At 32.8% G+C, this 26,562-nt stretch overlaps 1 protein-coding gene across 4 annotated transcripts in view; it reads left to right on the top strand.

Moving 5' to 3' along the window:
* The window catches only part of RELCH (RAB11 binding and LisH domain, coiled-coil and HEAT repeat containing), a 117,151-nt gene that overhangs the window by 72,575 nt on the left and 18,014 nt on the right, over positions 1–26,562 (top strand). For 3 of the 4 annotated variants that reach the window (XM_060120957.1, XM_060120955.1, XM_060120956.1), the window contains 11 exons: positions 1,535–1,682; positions 5,802–5,958; positions 6,585–6,708; positions 8,529–8,577; positions 10,665–10,744; positions 13,794–13,900; positions 14,900–14,999; positions 19,558–19,640; positions 20,438–20,501; positions 21,900–22,038; positions 25,748–25,864. In XM_060120957.1, coding sequence (XP_059976940.1) covers positions 1,535–1,682; positions 5,802–5,958; positions 6,585–6,708; positions 8,529–8,577; positions 10,665–10,744; positions 13,794–13,900; positions 14,900–14,999; positions 19,558–19,640; positions 20,438–20,501; positions 21,900–22,038; positions 25,748–25,864 — 1,168 coding nt within the window. Of the gene's footprint in view, positions 1–1,534; positions 1,683–5,801; positions 5,959–6,584; positions 6,709–8,528; positions 8,578–10,664; positions 10,745–13,793; positions 13,901–14,899; positions 15,000–19,557; positions 19,641–20,149; positions 20,233–20,437; positions 20,502–21,899; positions 22,039–25,747; positions 25,865–26,562 lie in introns of all 4 variants that reach the window. The other variant, XM_060120958.1, reaches the window with a different exon arrangement.

Genomic DNA, 26,562 nt, shown 5'->3' with positions numbered 1-26,562 from the left:
TGTTAAAGTAATTTGCTCAGGGTCCCAAAGCTGTCAAATGACAGAACCAGGATCTGATATCAGTCTCTAAAACCAAACTCTTGCCCTTTTTACCCCCAGATTTTAAAGGCTCTTAACATAATGTATTTTAACTACTCTGTAGATAGTCTTATATGTATACACGTGTATTCATTTAATTTAAAAATTGGGCTATTTTTTCTATAAATTTCAAAATGGGTGTTAAGAAAACTATAAATAGACTATACTGAAGTACTCCTTTTTATGAAACCTAGGGAATTTTTTTAAGTATTTTTTTTTTAATATTTGCATTCCTTCTATCTGAGAATTATCCGTACCTGGTTTTTTTGTTTTTTGGGGTTTTATAAAATTTTATTTATTTATTTTTGGCTGCATTGGGTCTTCCTTGCTGCGCGCGAGCTTTTCTCTAGTTGCAGCGAGCCAGGGCTACTCTTCGTGCAGTGCGCAGGCTTCTCATTGTGGTGGCTTCTCTCGTTACGGGGCACAGGCTCTAGGCGTGCGGGCTTCAGTAGTTGCAGCACGCCGGCTCAGTAGTTGTGCCTTGCGGGCTTTAGAGCATAGGCTCTGTAGTTGTGGCACACAGGCTTAGTTGCTCCGTGGCATGTGGGAATCTTCCCGAACCAGGGCTCGAACCCGCTTCTCCTGCACTGGCAGGCAGATTCTTAACCACTGCACCACCAGGGAAGCCCTGTACCTGTTTTTTTTTTTTTAGTTCGATTTCATAACACAGCTAATTCCACATTGTTGCTAAACATAGCTGCAGTATTCAGCACACAAGGTAATTCTTACATGAAGAAATTAACTAATTTAGAACTTGATAGTAAAAAACTAACATATCTGATATTTCTGACACAGTTGTTATTTATAATATAGTAATGACATCTCAAGTGGATTTGAACAGCAATAAATGCTTTCCTCTCTAATGATTCTGTTTTTCACTTTAATATTTGGTTTCTGTGTACCATAGTGATCCTTTTACTCTTTTTTTTTTCTGTTATCTCTTTCTTTTGTTTTCTTTTGACATTTCTTCTCCTACATTTTATCTATACATTGAATTATTTTAAAGTGCTTCCAATGCTGGCAAATACAGTTGTCACCAAATCTATAAAAGAAGTTAGGAATAGCAAGTACTCCTGCTCATTTAGCAGTTGAGCGTTTAAAATGATTCCTGTGGCTCACTTTAATTTCTTTAACCTGACTTATAAAATGTCAAAAGATAAGACACTCTTAAAAGAAAAAGACCTTTAAAAGAAGTTCCATACAAATGAAATGACTGATGTTCACCCTAAAGTTTTCCATACAAAAGATTCTATTACTTCCACAATGCCTTAGTACTTCACATTTTCTCATACTCAGAGAAATTCAGAAAAGATTCATGGTCATCTCCATTAGGTGTGATGCTTTGAGTCTAACATACATGTCCTTAAATGTCTTATTGTTTGCCACAGAAAGGAAGAACATCATAAATACATAACCTCAGAAGTCTAAAGTTAGCTTTCACCTCCTTATATTTCAGGAAGGAGAGCACGGGCTGGATGAACATAAGCTCCACATGTATCTGTCTGCCTTGCAGTCCTTGATCCCATCTCTCTTTGCATTAGTGCTACAGAACGCACCTTTCTCCAGCAAAGCCAAGCTTCATGGTGAAGTGCCACAGATAGAAGGTACTGAACTTAAATTATGGGAGGAAGATGTAGAATATTAACAGCTTAGCTTTCCAAAGAATCGTTTCTGATTAAAAATGTAAAAGTCACTTTATATGACAGCATAATTACTAAAATGTATTATACATGTGGAACTGCATGGTCGTAGATTGTATGGTATCTGGGGTGAACTATATGGCTTCATCTTTTATGGATAAGCCTCGTGGTAGTATTTTATAATATTTGTACTTTCTTTCCATTCTTAATCTAGAGCCTTTTATTATAGCCTTTTTTTCAGTGTTATAAGACAGAAATAAGCGTTTTCTTTCATTAATAGAGCTGAATTAATAGTTACCAGGACCAGTTTATGAAGCTTTTCATTTCCACTTTCTTTATATTTTTTCTTCCCCAGCTATTTCATCTTATTTTCAGTAGGGGAAGGTAAATGTAATTACTCTTTCCTGCTATGTCCTTGATAGGAATATAAGCATATGCAGCACAGTTTCTTTTTTTTCCAAAAAAAGAATATGATTTATTTTCAGAAATACATGAAATTGATAGCAAGAGCCAGTATTTTCTTAGCTCAAAGTCTAGCTAACTAGTAAGTGACCTTTGATCCATGGTACGTGGTAGCCCCACTGCACCTAACCCCCAGGATAAACGGCTACAGACAAGTTATTACTATGTATGAGATTCCTTTGCAGCTTTTTCAGATTTGTGAATTAGCCGTGTCTCTTACGGGCTTCTGATAGACAAAAGAATTATAACATTGAGAAAATCAACACACAGTGTTTTTAGAATTATAGTTTTCATGTAAAGTAAACAGGGTTACCTATAATCTTTGGGATATGAAGCAGTGTGTCCAAGAATACACAAAGCACAGCATAAAAATGGTGTATACTGTTAGAATGCCAGTTTTACTTCGAAAATTGAGAATGGATGGGGTAGAGTTAGTTTAATATTTTTTAATGATATTGAGGAGAATGAAAATTCAAACTTTTAAGATAAATCTTCATAAAGCGCTCACAGCTGGCTACTTTAGGTTCTACCCCTTCACTCATTAAGACACTTCATCTGCCTAGGGACTTTCCTGTCTTTCTATTTCCCTCTCTTTTTCTTTCTATCTTGCTGTATTGTTCTGCTGGGGCCAGCATAACGAAGTACCATAAACTTAGTACTTTAACAGCAGATATTTATTGTTTAACAGTTCTGAAGTGAACTCTCTCGAAGTCTGAGATCAAGGTGTCAGTAGGGTTGGTTCCTTCTGAAGGCTGTGAGGGAAAAGCTGTTTCATGCCTCTCTCCTCGCTTCTGGTGGTTTGCTGGCAATCTCTGGTGTTCTTTGGCTTGTAGATACATCACCCCAGTCTCTGCCTTCACCTTCACATTCCGTTCTCCGTGTGTGTGTGTGCACACACATGCACTTGTCTCGGTCCAAATTTCCCTTTTATAAGATCAGTTATATTGCATTAGAAGTCCACGCTATTCCAGTATGACTTCATCTTATCTAATTATATCTGCAACAACAATATTTCCAAATACGGTCACATTCTGAGGTTCTAGGGGTTCGGACTTCAACATATAAATTTTTAAGGGAGACACAGTTCAACCCACAGCACTTGCTATCATTCATTCATTTAGCAAATAATTCTTAAATGTCACCTATTGCGTGCCAAGCACATGTTAGAGATTAGATAGAAAATTTTCAAAACTACTTTACCATCCTGAACATATTCCTTCTGATGTTTATGTGACCTTTCCTTGTGATTATGTCTTTATCATGCCAAAAATAATCTTTTAAGTTTTTATTGACTTAATTTGACCCTCTGACTTTTAATAGTAACTGTAAATGTTAATGTTATTATTCTCACATGTAGGTTATAATACATTTATTATAAATGAGGAAATATTACATCCTTATATATCTCTCTATATATATAGATCTATCTATATATATAGTCTATCTATATATCTATGTCTCTGTGTCTATCTGTATGTACATCTGTATAATTTGGGATACAGTTTATTACAAGTGAAGATTTAATAGTTTTCTTTTACATTATGAAAATTCCAGAGCACTAGCTAATATTTATGTCAGGCACTATTTTAAACACTTGGGATACACTCATAAACAAAACAGACAAATATCTCTGCCATGAAGAGCTTACATTCTAGTGAGAGGGAAATACATTGAAGAGTCATAACAGTTGTTATTTTGCTGGATTTGAATAATTGTGGTAATTTTTTGACAATAAAATACCTATTAAAATGGCATTCTGGGGACTCTTCTGTATGGTTACAAGTTAGATGCTTAAATTTTTTAAAATCTTTTTAAATAGAATAATGTTTTGAGATCCCTGAACCATTCTGATTGCTTATCTGTTAGAACTGAGTTATCCAAGTAATTGCTTATTTCTTGACATTGTTTTGCTTCTGTTGGACCTAGCTTTAAATCTTCGGACCTCACTTTGCCTGTAATAAATCTTGACATTATCTGATTTACTTTTAACTGTTCCACTATTTTTCAATAATTTGTCAGTATTTTTGAAGGAATAATATATTGATACATTCCATCATAGTATCGCAGATTGTGACCAATATGATATAATCCTTTTTGAAATTATCAGATATGCTTCAACAATATAGAAGTATGAAGTACAGATATCCCTCACCATCCAAATCTATTTGATTCCTAGGTTGAGATAATGACAACTCAAGCAGAAACCTCAGATAGTATGGGATACCATGTTACCTAAATTCATTTATTTGTTTGTTTGTGTGTGTATTATGATATCAAATAGGTGACTTCAGCTAGCAAGGGATAACCTTTATCTGTACTTAAGATATTGTTAAAAGCCTTGGGCAGCATAGGAGGACAATACCATCTTAATTTTGTCTTTGAGCACTTTTAAAGTTATTTCATGTTTTCTTAAGTTTAATAATTATCATTACACCATTAATATGTTTTGAGAAAATGCTGCATCCTTAATTGTGTCTTTTTAGGGTGTTAACCTCTATGCAGGAGTTGCTAGGCCATTAGGAATTTCTGTTCAACAGTTAATGAGCTGTTGGTAGCATTACTCACTTAACAGCCATCTAAGACCTGTTCTTTAATAACCTGGAATCTAATTATGATCTGTAGAATCATAGATTTTATTGATGTGTTCAAATTTTACAGTATACTAGTGTATATTCATGTTTTATTTACATAATTTTAAAAGTAATTTTTTCAGTTTTTCCCCCAAAACTTTTAAAGTATATACATGAGACTCTGGTTATAATATTTATAATACATTTTTTAATGATAATTTTGCTTTATCTTACTGGTCACTGGTTTTAACACTTTATAGTAACTTAATGTTTATCAAACTATGGAACATTTTTTAAATAAATCATTTAATATTGGAGATTAAATACGTAAGAAGCCTGTTCAGCTCAAATTTTAATGTATTTTAGGTCATTATTCTCTGGTATTAAACAGTTTTTCCCTGCTGTCAACCTATTAGTTTCTTGCTGCCTGAAGGAAATATTTTATCATAGTTATTAGTTTTTGACATAAACAGTCTGGTGGAATTACAAGTATTTCTATTTTTTTAAAACCAGATTCAAATCCATATTTTAGCTGAGATCTTATTTTGTGGCCAATTTTAATTTAAGTGAAATTTTACTCTTCACTGGCAAGCTCTTTCATTACAATATTCATTTACTAGTTATTTAGTCTCATAAAGTCCTAATTTTTGAGATTTGCTAAATTTGTTCACATATGACAAAAATTTACAGTTGATCCTTAAACAACAGGAGTTTGAACTGTACACGTCCACTTATATGTGAATACTTTTCAATAGTTAATGCTATAGTACTACATGGTCTGTGGTTGGTTGAATTTGTGGATGTGGAAGAACCTCTGATACAGAGGGCCGACTGTAAGTTGTAGGCAGATTAAACCCTGATTGTACAGGGATCAACTGTATTTCATTTTTTTCTAAAAATGGTTTAATTAATATATTTTAGTTTTATATTTAAAGTCTATAATAAGCTAAATAAATATTAGGAGGCAGAACCTTACTTTTCTTTTGACAGAATAGCTAACTTTCCAAACTGTCATTTTCTATGTGATTTATTTTGCTTCTAATTTTTATAGTGACTAGGTTCCCTCGGCCTATGTCGCCTCTTCAAGATGTGTCTACTATTATTGGAAGTCGTGAGCAATTGGCAGTACTGCTACAACTTTATGATTACCAGCTGGAACACGAGGGTACAACAGGCTGGGAGAGTTTACTATGGGTTGTCAATCAATTGTAAGTTACCATCTCCGTATTCATTTGGTACATCTCAATCAGCTGAATGAAAGGTAGCTCACTATATTTAGCCTGGGCACTGAGGGACAAAATATAACAAAATATTAAAAAAAAATAGCAAAACATAACTTGGCATCATCTATGGTAAATTTCTTTAGGAGAGGAGATTTATACTACTAGATACGTAGTTATTTATCTATGAAGATGGTGCTGCTGTATTATGTCAGAAGACCTATCTGCTGCCTTATTGTCTACAAGTGGTGATGGATTTTAAACTACATCCAGACTTTTCATTTTTGAGGCTAAAGTGGATGATGCCATGTTAGCCAAGCTCTTGTATGAAATATCAGCTCCATTGATTTGAGTCTCATTAACTCCATACTTAGAACCCTACCATTAAGATTCCATATATTTTATGGCAATCAGTTAAAATGTATTTTAAGAAATTTATAGAATATAAACTGAAGACTTTGCAAAGGGTTCCAAACAACTCCTTTGCATTCCAATTTTACCAGCTATGAAAAGCAGAACAGAAGACATTGTTAGATTTGCATTGTTTCAGAAATTGGCAAGGAAACAATAATTTATTTGTACCCCTGCCTATTTTTCTTTCCTTTCATATTCAGGTTGCCACAGCTTATAGAAATAGTTGGCAAAATTAATGTTACTTCAACTACCTGTGTCCATGAATTCTCCAGATTTTTCTGGCGCCTTTGCCGGACATTTGGCAAAATTTTTACAAACACTAAGGTAAAAACTTGTATTCCATGTTTTCTTATATGCAAGAGACATAGAAATGTAATGTGTTAATTAATGCTATAGCAGAGTAAATAAAAGCGTGAGCCCTTCCTTTATTCAAATTATCTTTTAATACCTTAGAAAACTGTGATAGTAAAAGAAAATTCTAGTCAGTAATATTCTTCTCTTTATTGATTTTCAGAAGATGATTTAGCCAAAACTTAGTTTGTATCCAGATTTGGTTATAAGATCTACTCACTGTGGATATCTCAAAGCTTTCTAGCATAGGAAGTATCAGCTAGGGGACTCAGCTGTGATTCTTTGAATGTACTTCTGGTACTTTACCATCTACCACAGATTCAGGAAGCAGCCATTTGCTCAGCATGCTTTGGTCAAAACTTCAGGTGATTATAGAATCAAAGCAGCTTGTATAGAATACTTGCTACAAGATACAAGCTCTTGGAATAGAATGGACACTTGAGATAAATGCTACATATTTCAATCACTGTCACATTTGCCTATCTAGGCTATTCTGTAGTTTTAGATATTAAATTGGAATGTCCTTAGGTCCCACTTTCTTCTTCAATCCTGTTAATCCATTTGTCTTCATAGCATATTGTTAAGTCAGTTCTTTAGAGCTCTAATAAAAACATAAAAAGATGTCATTGCTACAATCAAATGTAAATCAAGACATTTAAAAGGTAAAAATTTTGTGTAGCTCTTTACTATTAAACCTGTAGTTACTGAAACATTTAGAGCATGACAGTTTGGTATAGTGGACTGGACGGAATTCGGAAAATGGGTTATGACCCTGTTATGTTTGTATCCTGTGATAAATCATTTAATGTATCTGTGCTTAATCTTTCCATGTGTGAAATGAAGAAGTTCCTTCAGTGTCATTTAATTCTATAAGTCTGATTCTGTAGATTAATCTTTTCACAGTGGTCTACATCTCAGTTTAAATTGAATTTGTAAATTAATATGCCTGACCTGTCAATAGGAGGACAAAAACCAGAGCTTGATGTTATTGTAGAAGAAACAAAATCATTTTACATTTTTCACTAACATGTAATTATTAAACAAATATGATTTGATTTTACTGGTAATCACGCTTGGCACAATTTGTTTGACATCTCCAAAAGAAGTAGCTGTTATTTATTTTACTTTTTTTACAAAAACAATTAGGAGTTCATTTTAGCACTTAACAGTAAGTGGTTGACTTCAGTGGCCTGAAATCTGAAATCCAATAATGTTAAAAATAAAAAATTGAAACAAGCATTTGCTTTAACTTAAAATTTTAATGTTAAATTCTGTACTTGATGTTTAAAGTTAAATTTTAAAGAAGTTAAAGACTAACCTAAGCCAATGGATATCACATGATGAATATGTTACTTATTGAATACCCTAAATGAATGGAATTTCATTTTCATTCCTTTTATATACAGTAAATTTTTTCAATAATTCTAATCATATAATATCTGCCTAAATACCCTTTCTAACATCAAGGTCAGTTTTAGGAGGTAGTAATTTCAAGCACTTAAAATCACCTTGGAAATTATTTTAATTTAGTGAAGGAAACTAAAGACCCTTCAGAAAACTTGCTGACCTGAATTGATTCTTTTAAATATTTTATCTCTAAAAGGTGTTGTTTTCAGTAACTTAACTCTTCTTTTTTCCTATGGCTCTTAAGAATTGTTATGTTTTTGACTTGAATCAACGGTCTATAAAACAAAATAAATAAATAAGTAGTGGTAGTAAACATTTTATTTATTTAACCATTGATTGGTCCGTTGAACTTGAGACTTTCTGGATCTTTTCTTTGGGTTGCTTAGGTAAAACCTCAGTTCCAGGAGATTTTAAGACTGTCTGAAGAAAATATTGGTAAGTTTGTTCATTATTACTTTTAAAAACAATTGAATCTCTTTACTCCAGCAAAATACTTTATTCATTGTATGTGAAGTGTATAAATAAACTAGCAAGTACAATTGAAAAGGAAGATTTATACTACGGAATTCTTGGTTTTACAACTCTGCCACGTCTAATATTCTTCCCATGGGGTGGCAGTAAGATTAATCTTTGTCAATTTGACTGTAAATATCTACCTTCACCGTAATCAAACTGACCTAAGGCTGAGCTTCTCAAGCTGAGTACTTGTACCCTTGGAGAGTTGAAGTAGTATATTCGAGATACTGAAAAGGAAAAAATAAAGAGCATCTAATTCATAATTAGTTACTTAAAACTTTTCAAACTTAAAACAAATTGTAATTGAAGAGAATACAAGATACACATATATGTTTTTTAAATGAAACATGAGATTTTAAAGAAACTATAGGCTTTAATGGGCAGCTCCAGCCCCTCTGTTCATAGTTTTCACTTATCTATCATAAGAAGTGTAGTTGTAGCACCACTGGCCTAAGAACTCCTTTATGTGTGGATCTTATGTCCATGTGTATTTTTCTAATTTCTTAGGAACGAATTGTGAAAAATGTTAGGAACAAAAATGTATAGCCCCCCTGTTTTGTTTTTAAACTTGGTTGATTTTGAATGTATAGGTAATTCTTATCTCAGTCCTACCTTAATGATTTGAATTGAGTCATCTGAAAAACTCCATTTGGGGCTGTCCTCAGAGATAGTTAGAGAATGAATAAATGATTCCCTTTAAGTTTGAAAATGTCGATGAGATTTTTTTTTTGACAAATGCTTCCCAAAGTTTATATTTAATAGCTTTCTAAAGGGTTAATGCTTGGAATACCTAATAGTTGGTATTATCTCTTTAGTTAATTATTAATTCTGATGATAAATTGGTGAAGAATATTTATATATTTTTGGAAACTGATAGGTTTTAGAATTATTAGTTAGCTGTGAATATTTAACTGTTCATATAGGAAGTGATTATTGTATATAATCACTGTATATACAGTCTGTATCTGTGAATTCAACTTAAGCTTATGTTCCTAGCCTCAGATTTACCTCTCAGCTACCATAGTCACAGTCAACCAACATCAGTACTCCCCAAAAGAAAAAGTTACCCTTACCAAGAGAATAAACAAACCTCAAATACGAATTGATATGAAAATGGAACTTTCTTTTTTGCTGAAACTTCTTTCAGGACAGTTAAATACATTTTTTCAAATCAATTTCTTTATGTACTACTTTCTGAAAAGAATTTAAAACCATATTAAAAATAGATAAAAAGTAATTTTTAAAAGTTTGAGTACATAAAAGTAAATGTAAAGCACTTAAAACAGTGCCTAAAAATCAATAAGTGAAGAGCTGTGGTACTATAAATAGCAACTGTCATATCACCTCTGGAACATTTTTATTTTTAAATCATCTACGTTTGCTGCATAAGAAAATCTCTTATGTTACAGTAGTCACAGGACACTCACCTGTGATTGGATGCTTTCCCCTCTCCCCATGCTTTACTTAGCCTCCCTACTCCATGAAAACAATCAGGGTTCTGTCTGGCTGAAAATCCCTATACAGGACGCAGGAGGAGCTCTGGAACTAGGCTAGCACTGGAAACTAAATAGTATCTCGTATCTGGAAGCAGGTAAAATGTATATCTGGCTGCCTCCTTTCAGCTGAGTGCCTTTACATTTTACTGAATACTGCAAATTGAAAACCTGACAATTTATGAAGACCTGCTTATACGGGCACTTGGGAGAGTGTTAAAGAAAGCTCTGATTTCTGACTGTGCAAATAACAGTAGAGCATCTCATTTTGGTTATTAAAGTTTTTCCCATCTATCAAAACTGTTTATGCTAATGGCTCTGAAAAGTATTAAGTTGTATAATATTTTCACAACCACCAGTGGATATGTGTTTTAATCAAAATATTTTTTAAAGTAATAATATTTATTTGTAAGCTTTGTAACCAGTTGTAATTTTAAATATAATTTGTCTTATGACTTTTTGCTTTACATTTAAAGCATACTCAGATTTTTAAAATTGTTTTTGTGATTTTAGATTCCTCAGCAGGAAATGGGGTCCTCACTAAAGCTACTGTCCCCATTTATGCAACAGGAGTCCTTACGTGTTATATTCAGGTAAGGGAAAAATTCTTTTGCTGGAAAATGTAAAGCACTTTCTATTTAGAAAGATAGCTAATATTATGTATTTTAATGTGCTTATAATTGAAAATGTTACCCATAAGTGAAAACAAAATTTATTTATTCATTTCATTCAATAAATAATTTACAGTGGTGAGCATATTTCAGTAATAGTCTCTGAGGAAAATCTCTGTTGGACAAATAAATTTAGAGATTCTGTGCTTCTTGATATTTTGTTAGAGGTGTTAGATTGCACTTATTTAGTAATTTCTTTGTGTTTCCTGATAATTTTTTCATTAATAAACAACAAAGCGCATGTGTTAGGTGAAGCAAACTACAAAATGCTGTAGCATACTATATCATCATTTTTAGTAAGGTATGTTTTAGTAATACTTTATTTTTCTTAATTGTTACTGCATAATAAATTACCCCAAAACGTAAAGGCTTATTATAACTCTTTTATTTGCTCACGATCTTTGCTCAGCTAAGCGTCTCTTCTTGCTGGTAGTCGCTTGTGTTGCTGCATTCACTTGGTTGGTTGGTAGGGGGTTCAGCAAGGATGGCTGAGCTTCAGTCTCCATGTAGTCTTAGGGCCTCTCTCTGTCCTCAGGGCCTGTGGAACAGCAGAGCCAGACTCATTACATGGTGGCTCAGGGCTCCCAAAATTGCAAAATCAGAATCTGCTAGGCTAAAGCCTAGGCTTGGAATTAACACATCACTACTACTGCATTCTGTTGCTTAAAGCAAGTCACAGGCCCAGCCCAGATTCAAAAAGAGGGAAATAAATGAGAGCATGAACCAGGAGATGTGGTTCATTGGTGGTCTCCAATGTAACAGACCACCTCACTCTACTTAACATTGTTTTAAGTAAACATATTATGTTTATTAAGGCACATCAGTCATTTTTAAGTGTGAGGCAGTTCCACCTGTGAGGCGAAGATACGGACTCAAGATAAAGCATTTTTAGGAATTAGAATGTGAGAAGCAAACAGGAAGATCTTTTTTCCCAAATTTACCCGATTAATACCTAATTTCTTTTGCCTTTTGTATTCAGAGTAAAGCAGTTCATATTTATTGCACTCTTCTTCCAAAATAGATTTGAACCATCCTATAATATTAAAATATAGTTCTACAGCATCATATGATACCTTGAAACAGAAGCTCCAACTCTGTTAAAGTAGTACAGTATTTTTTTAAACTTTTCTTCACTAGTTTCTAAGACTACTCCATAATATGTATACACAGAGAATCCCTGTGTTTAGAATATTTTAAGTCATGTAACCTTAACAGATTGTATTTATTGTTATTCTTAAATTCATGGAGATTAAGTCCTAGCACATATTACGAGGCACAATAACGTGAATACCATTTTCCTCTGTAATTGTAGAAGCTCTTCCGCATAATAACAAGTGTGATGTCAATATTTTTCTCTCTCATTTTTAAGCTCTGGCAGTTGGTTAGTATGTTGGTTTTCACCATAAATGGTATTTTAAGGCATAATGAAGTACAAGGTTTGCCTCATGGTAGTCCCTCAGTATAGGTTTGTTGAATAAATGAATAAAGACATGCTTTTTGAGCCACTATATGAAATCCAAATATCTAAAGAGATAAGAACTTTCCTGCTGGTTACAAAATGTGAATTGAGGTGGCTGTCCTAGATTGCCCACACCAGCTATTAATATTTTTCTTACTAAACCAAATTTTCTGTTAGAGTTAATCACACCCTGATTGCTTTGGTAAACAAAACCTATTTTGAATCAAATACATGAGCAGTATTAAATTTCAAAGCTGAGAAACAGTATTATAGTAAATTTTCAAATCAAAGGAATTCGTGCTCATTTAGAAGTATATTTCATAGGTCTCATTTCACACTTGTTTTTTCAGATTTACAGTTTATCTTCCAAATTTATGGATACTCTGTTTAATATAGTAAGCGACTATAAATGAGTGAGATCTATATTCCAACATAGCTCTGATGCTGGTTTGTCAGTGTCTAAGTTCTTCCCTAAATAGACTGGCGTATTATAAAACTGCTGTGTCCATCCTTTATTCATGCTGATCATTACTTTTGTCAATCACTTATCTGTACCTCATTCTAAATTAACCTGACCATGTAGAAAAAAGGTAGGTGGTTATCTAGTCTTCCTCATGGATCTATTGATATATACAGAAGCCATTTATTGTTGAGCTAATAAAGACCTAAAGACAAAATACCTGACTCTGTATATATTTACTTTCTGATAGAATGTCAGATTCCCTCCCTTACAGATTCAGGTTAATTTAACATACAGTTATTTTTTTAACTTTCCTATTTAGTAGACCTGCTTTTTCTAACATATTTCTTAATACAGTACTGTGTAAGAAAAAAGAAATATTTTTTCAGATTACTAAAATAATGGTTTGTAAAAGAAAGATTAAAAGTAAAGATTATTTTTTAGTCAAGGGTGTGACTGTTTTAAGAACACAGTGGTCTATATTTCAGCAAGTGTGAAGCTTCTCACCACTAATAATTTCTCAGATATCAATTTTCTACTATTAGGAGGATAACTATTTTAGTGGTTTGTATTTAAGTATTTAGAGCCAAAGTTAATGGGAAGTAAAATTGGTAAAATAGATTTTAATAAAAGAATATACCTTGTTATGTTTTAAACCAGAACTATCTAATCAACAGTGCAATGATGTAAGTAATCTGTATCTGAGCTGTCCACTAACCACACGTGGCTGTTAAACAACTTAAATTGTAACTAGTGCAACTCAGGAACTGAATCTTTTATTTTACTTCATTTTTAGTTTAAATATAAGTAACCACATGTGGTGAGTGGCTACCATATTGGACACCACGGGTCTAAATCTGTGAATCAAGATAGTCTTTGTCCTCACACCATTGTGATCATAGATATGCTTAATAAATATCTTTAATTAAAATGCTCCCAAATTAGGATATTTGCCCCTTATTTGGTAAAATTTTGTAATTATAGTTAGGAAATTATGGTTTTAGTTCTACTTGACTGGGTGGAAATTCATTATCAGTCTTTTTCCTCTGTAGGAAGAAGACCGAAAGCTGTTAATTGGATTCTTAGAAGATGTAATGACCTTGCTTTCATTATCTCATGCTCCTCTTGATAGCCTGAAAGCTTCTTTTGTGGAACTGGGGTAAAAATAATAGCTTATAGTTTTTTAAAAGCTATATAAAGTTTTAAAATTGGATTTATAGAGTACATACTTTTAGTCTAAAAAGATTGGCATACACACCAAATCTCTTGGTTTTGAGACTTAAGATTTTTTTGTTTGTTTTTGGTTTTTCTTATTTGTACATTCTTAATATTTTGTAATCAATGCATTATAATAAAAGAATGAGGGAAAGGATACAGACATATCTTCTTTGAAGCAGCTGGAGAAATAAAGTCAAGTACAGATTTGAAGAAAATTCAGTATCCCAAAACTGGAAAAGGAGCCCCAAGTGAAAGCCAGCTCATTAGGCTCCTTTTTCCATTCCATTTGATTTGCCTAGTCCCTCATAAGCACATCATCTAGCTGCTTAAGTAGTTTTATCTCATTCTTTACTTATGTGTTTATTAATAATACTGTCCCACATTTGGATAGTCTTCACAGCCAACTTACCCTTCCATATAGGTGATTTGAGTTATCCTTATTGATCCTTATTGATTACACAACCATATGATATAAATAGGGCAGTATTGTCCCAGATTTTTGTAGATGCAGAAATTAAAACCCACAGAGGTTATAACTTACCCATCTGGCTCTTAGGCCAGTGTTTCTTTCTCATAAGTAAAAATTTTATTTTACTTTATTTTTTTATAATTTTAACTTTTATGCTATTAAAGAGTTGAAATATCTGTCATAATTGCAAGTACTTAGAGAAACTAAAAGTATAACTCCTGAATATGCTAAAAGTTTGTAGTTTTATAAGGTGACTTCCTTTTTTAAAGAATCTTAGATGTAACCTATTAAACCATACAAACTAATTCTATATGTTTTGCCAATATTTTTATCATTAATATTCCTCATAAATGTAGTATTTTTCAATACACCAGTAAGGCAAAATAGACTTTAATGAAAGAATATACCTTTTTATGTTTTAAACCAGAACTATGTGGCTCTCACTTTTAGCATTGATTTTTTTTCTTTCAGTGCAAATCCAGCCTACCATGAGTTATTGTTAACTGTTTTGTGGTATGGTGTTGTCCATACTTCAGCACTTGTGAGATGTACTGCTGCTAGAATGTTTGAGGTATGTAAACAAATGCTTCTGTTGGTTCAGATCATAATGATTTTCTTTGGAAGAGGGAGAGGGAATATTTCTTAAAAAGGCAGAGAGGCTTTTCATACTATGGTATGTTGATGTATATTTTATGGCATTGAAGAGTATCTAGTTGTGTACTGTGTGATGGGGCAGAAATTTAGCTTTGGTACTTTTCAGATTATTTTCTAGCCTTATTGGTTCCTTGAATGTTATTGTATTATCATTTCCATTTCTCAGAATTTCTTTTAAATCTTATTTTAATTTCCATCCTATGTAAATCTTCCTGGCTATACTTTCTATTTACTGAGGCACACAGCTATTAAAGTAAAACAATATAAGATATCTTTAAGGTTGTAAAATATAGTTGGATTCATGAGTAAAATATAGTTGGATTCATACTTGCAGTTATGGAAATATTTATTTTACTGATTATTCCTACTTCATTATTCCCTCACCTTTCATATCTGGAATAACAACATCTCTATACATTAACTGCCTGTAGACTTATAAGACAGAAGAGACTTCATATAATTTAACTAGATTTTCTTAAATTGCCACCTACCCAAGTTTAGTACGAAAATTGGAATACCTATCTTTTTATCCATCATAGAGGAAATATGTTAGCCTAGTGTACATATATATATGTTTCTAGAACTTGAATTTGAGCACTAAAAGTGGTTTAGAGTGTTATTTACTGTTCTTGAGTCTTCTCTTAGAGCCATACTGGCTGGGTTCAGTGTCTGTCTCTGCCACTTAATGCCAGTTTCAAACTTCTCTGTGCCTTAGTTTTCTCATCTATAATGTAAGTGAAGATGATAATAATAAGTATCCATCTCAAAGGATTTTTATTAATATTAAATGAATTAATACTTTTAAGGTCTTAAAACAGTGTCTGTCACATAATAATAAGAGCTTAATAAATGTTAACTATCATTATGATTACTGTTTTTTTAATATGCTGTTACTTCACAAAATAATATAATAGTTTAGGAAAAGTATACTTATCCAAACTAAAATTGTCCTTAATACACACATATGATTCTTAAAATATCTTAAAGCACTTATTTTCATAAGAATTAGACAATTCAATTTTTCCTGAATTTCAGAATATTTACATAATTTAAGATAAATTGCAATCTAAAGGATAGAGCACTGACAGATTTGAAGTATATACCTTCTAAAACTCTTAAATATTTAAAATAGATTTGTGGAATCTAAAGAAAATTCCATCCTTATGAGGAGGTTGAAAATCCTCTGAACATGTTATTCCCACAATTATACATATTTGATAAAAAATAACTAATCACATGTTCTTTGTCAAGATAAATTCCAAATTAAAAATTCAGTTAGATGTCTAGCATAAGTGCCTTCTGGGTATAAATAATTTTTGATTATTCAATATGCTGAAAATAATTATTACCATGAAAGAAAAAGGTTTTTCTTTAGCCTCCTCTCCCCCCCAAAAGAAAAAAGTATCCTATTTCTTTAATGTACTCACTTAATAGGATTTTATTCTAAGACCATAACAGCTATTTCTTTCTCTTAAACCATTTATTTCTAAAATGTATGTATATACTGGTGAAGCATACAATATAAATGAAAATAAAGAAAATGAAGCGTCCTCCCTTTTTACTTGTTTCTGTGGGGTTTTTTCTGCCTTATTTCTTACATGTGGTTTTTGTCTGGTTTTGGTTTCTATGTCTGCTGTCAGTGCTGGTTGGAAACTATACCTATGCTTAAGCAGTTTTCAGTGTTCTCTCAGTTGATGATGAGTTTCTGAGTCTAATCTGAGAGACTTATTTTAATGATTTTTCAAGTTCATTTATGATAAAAAAATTTTTACTGAGCATGCCAATAAAAGTCATTAGTAGGAAAAATTAAAGTTACTTTTTTGTCAGTGAGGCTTATTTTGAATAATATTGTATTAAAAGAATAATTATTTCATAAGATTTCTTTTGATACTAATACTTTATAATTTACAGTTATGCCTGCTTCCCCCACCCCCAAGATGAGTTAATTCAAAATAAAAACATAAAAAACAGGTCACTTAAAATTTTTAATTTTTTTAATGTGAGACCAGAAACTACTGAGAAGAAAGCAATAAATGGATATACCAGGAACATAATATGAGATACTTAGTGAAATTGAACACTAAATTTAGCTCTGAGTTTTCAGACAGCAGGGCAAAAAGGGGAAATCCAATCAGTCATATTATTCTCATTGTTAAATAAGAGACAATATATTCTTGATGTAACAAATTATTATTGAAATTGATTTATAAAAGAGACTTTATTATGTGACTTCCAGTGTGACATAATGGATTTCCCAAACGATGCAGAAAAGAACTTCATATAATGATTTCTTACATCAATCATAAGGAGATAAATCAGGTAACATTAAGACCACAACTCAAAGAAGGCATGGGCTTTTAAGACAAATGTGACTGAGTCCATTTTCTAGCTCTACCTCTTTTGGGCTCTAAAACCCTGGGCAAGTTATTTAACTTCTCTCAGGCTCAGTTTCTTCATCTGTTAAAACATTAATAATAATTGTACTTACCTCATCATGTTTAAAAATCAAATGATAAACTGTGTCTAAATGTGTAATAATTAATAGCTCTTAAATTTTGCTTTCCGATTTTCCAGCTTATTAAATTAAACCTAAAAACTCCAGTGCAATGAAAAATTAACTTGCCCCCGGATTATCCCTTTTTTTTTTTTAATGCCTTTTGGCTGGCACAAGTTAGACACTTCAAGATACACTTTACTAATTCGAATCTAAGCTACCTTATTTATAAAATGATACAGAGAAGAAAGTTGTATATAATGTATTTGAACTTCTTCCCCCTATTTCTTTCTACCTGACATCTGTAATGTTTAAGGTAGTAACAGAAGTTCTTTTGTCATTTTATTCCTGCCTAAATTATCCATGGTTCTGTTGAAATAAAAATTATTTCAGAATACTGAAGTAGATTCTAAAGTGTATCAGTTGGGCTTCCCTGGTGGCGCAGTGGTTGAGAGTCTGCCTGCCGATGCAGGGGACCACGGGTTCGTGCCCCGGTCTGGGAAGATCCCACATGCCGCGGAGCGGCTAGGCCTGTGAGCCATAGCCACTGAGCCTGTGTGTCCGGAGCCTGTGCTCCGCAACGGGAGAGGCCACAACAGTGAGAGGCCTGCGTACAGCAAAAAAAAAAATAAAATAAAGTGTATCAGTTGTTAAATGGTAACAGATTAGTGTAAAATTAAAAACCTCTGATAAAGGGAGCTCTGCTCTCTGATGTGCTGTGTAGGAGGAATAGTTAACCCAACACAGTGTTGCGTTTTTGTTACTAAAAATTCCACAGCATCTTCCATCTTCCATGAGGACTAGTTCCATTACAAGGTGAAGAGATTGATTAGCATTTGTGTTTACATTCTGAAATAGAGAACGTAGGATTAGGATGTTACCCTTTTCTGTTGAACTCATAAAATTCCGTAATTTTTATAAAAACAATGCGTACAGCTCAATATTGTCCTCTAGTTCTGCGATTTAGGGTTGGTTGCTAAATGAATTGTTTTTATGATTAGATTATAGCAATAGGTCTAATTGTGCTCATTGTATTTTTTTTTTATTTGAGCTTTTAGAGAAATGCAAAACAAAGGACTATTTGTAAACATTAACTACTTGGACGAGACAAAAACATTTTTTAGTTAATAATTTCTTTTTCCAAATATATCACAAATCTTATGTCCTTGGAGTAGTCACAATAATTCAGCTTGCATTTCTTGAATGCCTAGTCTTTGTCAGACACAATATTTAAGTATATTATGTGTAGTTAGTAGCACAGTGATCCTTTAAGGTAGATGATAGTGTCACCATTTTCAGATGAGAAAACTGAGTTTCAAGGGATTATGTAATATATCTAAGACCACATGACCAATAAGTGGAGAGCTAGAATCTGAACCCAGGTCTGATTCCCACATGAAATAAGTACTTTCCACTAGGCTACATTATATCTCTGTACCTCAAGGAATAAAGCTACATGATGTAAAAGGTTGGGAATTTTTGTATGTGATTTTTAAATTTACTTGCATCAGAACAATCAGAAGCAATTTAGTGGTGGCTGCTAGCCATTTGAGTTTGGTTTAAAAACAGTCCAGTTTGTACCCTGTTGGTCATAACAAAATTATATCAGATTTATTTAAAGAATTTAACCATAGAACCCAGTATGTCTTTTTAGTTTCTTTAAAAGAAAAAAAAAAAAAGGTAAAGCTTTCTTTTAAATTGAACATGGAAATTGCATAGACTATTTGACCAAAAGTACAAACTGTCATTGAATTGGTAACAAACTGTTTTCAGGGACTGCTAGGCTGTGTAAGCTTTATTTTTCTCCTAAGCATTCTCTGCCTTTATAAAGCACTCTAGTAGCAATATTTGCTTAGCTTCTAATTTTGGTTTTGCTTTTGTGTTTCTCTCTTTCTCTTGGTTGTTCCTTTCTTCTTCCTGTGGCATTGTGTTTGCTCTTTCCATGCATCACCTGTGAATACCCCCTGTGCTGATCAATCAGCTGTTGGTGAAGGGGGTGAATGAAACTCTGGTAGCTCAGAGGGTTGTTCCTGCTCTCATAACTCTCTCCAGTGACCCTGAAATGTAAGTGTCGTTCCTACCTTTTACATTCAGCATCCCTTTCAAAATGCGCCTGTCAAGAAATAACCATCAGCTTTTAAATTCACTGAAGACTAGATTTAGCTCTTTAAAATAATAATATTGGATTATGCTTACTTGATTTTAAACTTTATTATACTACTATTCATGTATTTTTTTTAAGTCAACCTTCACAGTAAGCCTAATGACAAGGCCATATATTGAAAAGAATATATTAGTAGTATTTATTAGTCCTCAATAAACGTTTCCAAAACTTAAAACATGCTGATGGACTATTTCTTCCAAGCCAAGAAGGGATGCTCTCTAATCTCACTAACATGTTGTTACCAGTAAGTATAGTGGCATGAACCAGAGGCTTAACATTTTAATGTCTCGTGTGGGTGACTAAACCAAGAAAGGCCAATGAGTCTGCCTGCCCATCCTCAGTCACAGCTAACCCAGTTCTCATTCCAGTTTACCAAACCATTTTTTATTGCATGTTGACTGGTTTACAGCTGACTCTTCGAGGCATGAGTGAAGCGTTAGTTGACAAGCGGGTTGCTCCGGCCCTTGTTACCTTGTCCAGTGATCCTGAATTGTGAGTTTCACAGACTGCGACCTTAAGTTATCCTGTCTGTCTTTTTGAGCATTCTTCTTGGTCTGCTTTTTTTAAAATTTAATTTGTCATTGCTAGAGACTAATACAGTATATTTACCTTGTACTTACTTTGATATATATTTTAATAATAATCAGTTTTTCATCTCAAAGAAAGTTTCAGTTTCTTTCTTTTTTAATTTTAACAGCTCTGTCAGGATTGCCACAATTCCAGCCTTTGGCACTATTATGGAAACAGTTATTCAAAGAGAGGTAGGAAATGACTGGAATTTATTTATGTACTGTTGAGGTAATGATAACACATTACTATACATGTACCCAGTAGCATCATACCCTTCATTTTATTTCTTAGTTACTTATGGGCCAGAAGAGGATCTCAGAATTTGAAAATATGATAGCCTACCAAAAGTATATTTTCATATGCGAAGGCAATCGCTAGTCTTTCTTCTCAACTAGAAAATTAAGTATAAGCCAACTCTCAGATGTTCTATTTTAAGTCTATCTGGATATTGCAGTTTTGAATAATCCTTCAAAGCAGATTTAGCTCCAAAGGCTTCTATTATCCAGTAGACTTCTGGATAGTCTACATATATTCCCAATTGCCAGTTTGTACAGATTTGAAGACAGGTTTTCTCAGTTTCACGAACGGAGGCTAGAGGGTACCTATGTTCTTGTAACTGTCATTGATAATCAAGCTGCAAGTCATGTCGTAGACTGGTATCATCTTTTTGTAGCACACATCACTGTGACAACCCTCTGTCACACCTGCTTCAGCAGATTACCAAAGTCTTCCTCCCTAAATATGTATTTTGATTCAGAAACTTGTGATTTAATTTTCAGTTTTTTAGGTTCTATCTGCAACATTAACTCTAAGACACTTCTCAAAATTAGTTATCAGAATTTTATTCTTTATTATCAAATTGGACATGTCCTTACACAATGAAAAACCCTATACATTAGAAAGTAAATTATTTGTGGGCATATCACTTAGCCACTTAAATGGAAAACAAGGTTTTCCATCTCATAGACATTTTACCAAAAAAAATTATATATATATATATATTAAACTGTTCCATAAAATTTTTTTGTCATATAGATTTTTTTTATAACAAAAATTAAACAACCGTGTTAGTTGTGGGAAAAAATGTTTTCCGTTTTTTCACTTACATATTTCACCGGTGGAGCAAAATAAAAAAACACATTGTTCTGCAAAGCTTGCAGTCTTGGCAGAATTTCAACATGTTCTTAAATCCCAAAATAAAAATGTCTTTTAGGGAAATATGAGTAAGATGTAAGTCATTAATGACTCATTGCTTTCAGAAGATGAATAAGTGGGTAACTTACACTCTGATTTGTTTTAAGAATTATAGTTTAGATACAAAATCATCAAAACTCTATCTTTATCCCTAAATATTGTGGGATCTTTTCTACAGTTTTTCAGGGAATATTTGTGTTTTTAAAAAACAAAAAATGAATTAACAAGCATAAACAAAAATTTAAGATCTTTTCTGAGCCAAAAGACTAAATAAGTACTTATTTAATTCCAAATTTTTACTATTATGTTGATATAAGTCATTTGAATCCAGTGATGCAAGCCATGTTTAGTGTGTATCCTTCTCTCAATTTGACTGTACAATATTCAATTTTAAGTTGCTGGAAAGAGTGAAAATGCAGTTGGCTTCTTTCCTGGAAGATCCTCAATATCAAGACCAGTATTCTTTGCATACAGAAATCATAAAAACATTTGGTAGAGTTGGGCCTAATGCAGAACCAAGGTTCCGAGATGAGTGTAAGTTGCATTTTTTTTACCATTTTTCCTGAATTGTAATGTAAGAGCGAGACCATAAGCCTCACTGAGGATTTGTCATGTGTTACATGACACCTTTCTACACCTTATCTTTCACATACTGAAAGCTGAAAGTGAAACAAGTTTGTTATTGTGGATTGATTGGTATTACTATTAACTGCTATTAAATGGCTTCTTATACTATATAGTGATTGCTGTAGACGTATGAAAAGTAACTCATAAATAATTTCAAGTTATTTTTAAAATAATTCTTCCTAACTGTTAATTTCAAAATACTGTGCTCATTATATTTAGAACTTATTATTTAATTCTTATTTCTAAGGAAATTTTTATGTGTTTCTAGACATGTTCTTATGAAAGATACATTTCTTCCACTTAGCATGCCATTCCACTATTTTGTTTTAAATCATGGCTTGTTGATCTGCTAAATAACCTGCATGATGATCTGCTAAAGCATTTTCTCCGGTTTCTATAGTATCACTTTTTACTTTATGACAATTTCTTTGGGTGTCATCAAAGCATCCAGTAATTATTACTCCAAAAGCATGACAGTTATCACTGTTATACCTTAGTCCTTTTATTTTTAGCAATTTGACATGCTCTTGGAAAGTCCGCAAGTTTGGCTTCTTACATCAGTTTGGTTTCCATACAAAATTGGATTCTCCCATAGACTAGTTATTGCATATCTAACCTGGTATTTTTAAGATAAACAACAAAAATATTGTCAGGATTTGGACTGCAGTGTCCAAAAGGTCTGTTGAGGGCATGAACACATATTGAACTACAGAAACAACCACAAGGTTATTTTTCAATGGGTAATAGTGTTGGTAGCATGAGGAGAAAATAACAGTATTTCACAATCAGTTAACAGAAAAACGTTTAGTATTTTAGTTAGCATTAGGGATAGTTCCTCATCATAGTAACATCAGATTTACAGGTGACCCTCTACAGGTGCTTTGACTAACTTTTTTGAGGCTGTCTGTAATTGCTCTGAAGCAAGGAGAATAAGTCTTGGCTGTTGGATCAAGGAATAGGCTGAATAGGCAATGGGTCTTTGGTGGGTGCCGTGTTGTTGAGTTAATAACTGTCTAGAATATGACCTAACCTTTTTGTGTACACTCAAAAGAAAGATTTATGTATCACATAGAAAAGAGAAATATTCTTTTCATAATGGTCCCAAAATAGCAATTAAAGATTGGCTTGAGAAAAAATTGAGAATAGCAGTTTCCACTGCTTGAATAGGTGTAGTAAACCATTATTCCTGAAGCCTTCTACAACTTACTGTATACCCACAAGTTTGTCTTATACAATCTTCCTTCACATTCTGACACAAGACATATTTTTTTTTAAGACAAAAAATTTTTTTTCTTCTGTATTTACTACTCAGTCAGTTGGCTTCTCTTTTGCTTTAAAACTTTACCCTGCGGAATTTAGTGTCCTATATTAATAAGATTAATGGTAGATGAAGTAGAACCCATATTGACAAGGATGCTATATTGTTATCCATCTGTATTTATAGACAGTTCCTGTTAGGAATTTAGAGAAAGAACAAAGAATTGCTGGGTGGTAATGTCTTCCTTGGAGTGGCATTTTTGGATATTTTTCCCTCTATTTCCTAGAGAATAGAAGACACTGGTTCTTCCAGTGGCCCTTTTTCTCTCCCAACTCTTAGTTATTATAGGACCTTTTGGTCCTGATTTTATCTCAGGGGCCATTTGTTTTATTCAGAACATGATACAGTTTTGTTTGTTTGTTTTCTACTTTTTTAACTTTATAAGTCTCTCTGAAAATGTTCAGTCATACCTTGGAGATTTTCTAACATGGCAGCTTTACATTTCAGATCAGTTTTTTTCAAAGTTCCTTATTTTAGATCTAAGCCCATTTACAAAAAGAGAGGACAAGATTCCCTTCATTTTTGCTATTGGATCTACCCCAGAATATTTTTTAAAAGTTTACAAAAATCTATTTTTATAAAGTTTCCTATTGATTTATCTTTATTTTGTTCGCACTTTTGAATCTTTGTCCAATCTGCCCTTAAGTGAAAGGCTTCAGAAGTGGCCTTATGTTGTGTATTTCCTGTTTTCCTTGCCCACCGAAGGTCAGTTGTAGAATTACTCACATCTAGGTTATTAAATCTTTTAACCATTTATCTCCATCTGAGGGGTTAACAATTAAATGAATTAATTGGTACAGATGTGGTAGCCCAGGACAATACATATATAATGAAATGTTGAATTCTTTAGTAAACTTCTATCTTCTGAGATTTAGGAATATCCTTAATTGTAGCCTTTAACTGTCTGTAGACTACAGTTTAAAGTAACTTGTATAGGTTTGTTTTCTAGTTAAGCAGTTTTAAGGGATCTTGTATAGTGTGGTTGTTGAGTTTCTGAGAAAAACACTGAGGAAAGGATTGCTTGTGTAGGAAATCAGGGAATGAGCGGAATGAATAGAGGCCACGTGTTTATAGATAAAGTAGTGCAAGGAAGGTCAGTTTCAAAATGTTTGGGCAGAAATGAAATAGAGAATCTTTGTCTCAGAGCCACCATTTTGTTGAGGCCTCAGCATGCCAGTTAATGAATCGGAGTTTCAGTGAATTCATTGGGAATTCAATGAATATTTGGAGTTTTTTGTCTTCTTATTTTTTCTAGAGCACCTCTGAAGTATGTTGTTATTAATTTTGATAAGTCAAAAAGTCCCCTAAAAATGGCCATTGTTATCCTAAGTTTGTGTGGGGTTTTTTACCGTTTACTAAGGTGCATAAAAGTTGTAATTATAGTAGTGGTTTATTGAGGAAGCAGGAGATTTTTCTAGAAGGAGATTGTGGCTTTAACATATACAAGCTTAAGGTAGACATGAATGAAGTCACTACAGTTGGTCAGAAGTATGTGCTTATGAACCATGTTTTGGGTCCCCCAACCAAGCAGGGACTAGAATGGGACCATGTGATCAACAATTTGATAATCACTTACCCTGAAGCCATTTCCGCAAGGGACCCTGGTTTTAGTGGGAAATGGTATTTAAAGAACACAATCTTAGGCAGTAGGAGTGCTCAGTGCTACTGAAATGGTTACTGTTTCTTGGACCACCACTTTAATTTTAGCAATATGTTGTCTGTATTTTTGAAATTTTACACTATTCATTGAGATATAAGATATTGAGCCCATTAGGTGACTTGAAAACTCAACCACCAGTGCTATTTGACACTGGTCTTTGCTAAGAACTTGAGAAACTAAAGCTAATAATAGTTTCATGAAGTAGTGAAATAATTTGATATTGAAAATGAATCAGTATACTCTGTATTTATCTTTTTAATAGCAACAGTAATACAAGATTTATATAAACTTATTTATAAAGCTGATAATAACACGAGGTAGGTTGTTTACATTTGTTTATTTGGCTTTCATTTTTCAAATTGGGAAACTGAATTGCAGTGAAGCCAAATGACCTGTATACATCATCATAATTAGGTTATAATGGCATGCTATAATCTATTTCTCCCAAATTCTAGATCACTATTTATTCTGAAAAACATGCTTTCTTCCCTAGGACGAAAAAGCAAGTATGGGATGTGGGTAATCTTTCGAAATCATCCAGAATTAAAATAAAATTTTATAAAATAAAATGAAAAAAATTTTTTTAATGTATAAGCATGTTTTAGATTAAAATTAATAATTTCTTTTTCTTTTTTCAGTTGTTATACCACATTTGCATAAGTTAGCCTTGGTGAACAACTTACAAATCGTGGATTCTAAAAGACTGGATATTGCTACCCATCTTTTTGAAGCCTACAGTGCACTTTCCTGTTGTTGTATCCTTGCTTTATTAATGTATTTCTATATTTAATAATCAGTCTTACAGTGAACCTCAGTTGTTAAAGATTGAGAAGTAGAATTTTTTTCTTCAACTTAACTAAGAAGTAATTAAGTAGAAGATTAAAAATTTGAGTTGACTTGCCCCATAAGATGGCTCCTTATTCTAGCCATCTCATAATTTTAAAAGATAACCTTAAGTCTTCTGTGTTTATATGTTCCATAGTTTTGAAAACATTGACTAAAATTGTATGTATGTTAATCAGCTATATAACTAAGCAAGCAATGAGTTATAACTGAGGCTTCTGTTAATCAAAAGGAATCCTTGTATGTGTCCTGGCATTCATTTTAAATGAATGTTTAACAGTCTTTATGATCCTGTGAATATCTCTTGGAGAGATATCACTCATTGAAAAAAATACAGGGACACCATGGTTAATCATTTGCAGTGATGGTGGAACTGGAGGAAAGCTCAGAGATCATCTAACCCATGTCAACCACTACATTTTATAAATGACTAAACTAAAACTTAAAGGCATTAGTGACTTCTGTTTTTTATAATTAAAAGCAAAACTGTGACTAGAACGGTGAACTTTAGCTATCCTGTTAAATGTTCTCTTTAATATCCTTGGCCTAGTAAAATAAAAGTAAGAAGGAAGTAAAGATAAATATGGGCAGAATAAACTCTAGCTTTTAG

The sequence above is a fragment of the Lagenorhynchus albirostris genome, chromosome 14, assembly GCF_949774975.1.
Source record: "Lagenorhynchus albirostris chromosome 14, mLagAlb1.1, whole genome shotgun sequence".
In the NCBI taxonomy this organism is placed as follows: domain Eukaryota; kingdom Metazoa; phylum Chordata; class Mammalia; order Artiodactyla; family Delphinidae; genus Lagenorhynchus; species Lagenorhynchus albirostris.
Note: the sequence above shows the minus strand (reverse complement) of the source record. Positions and strands in the feature narration are given on the sequence as shown.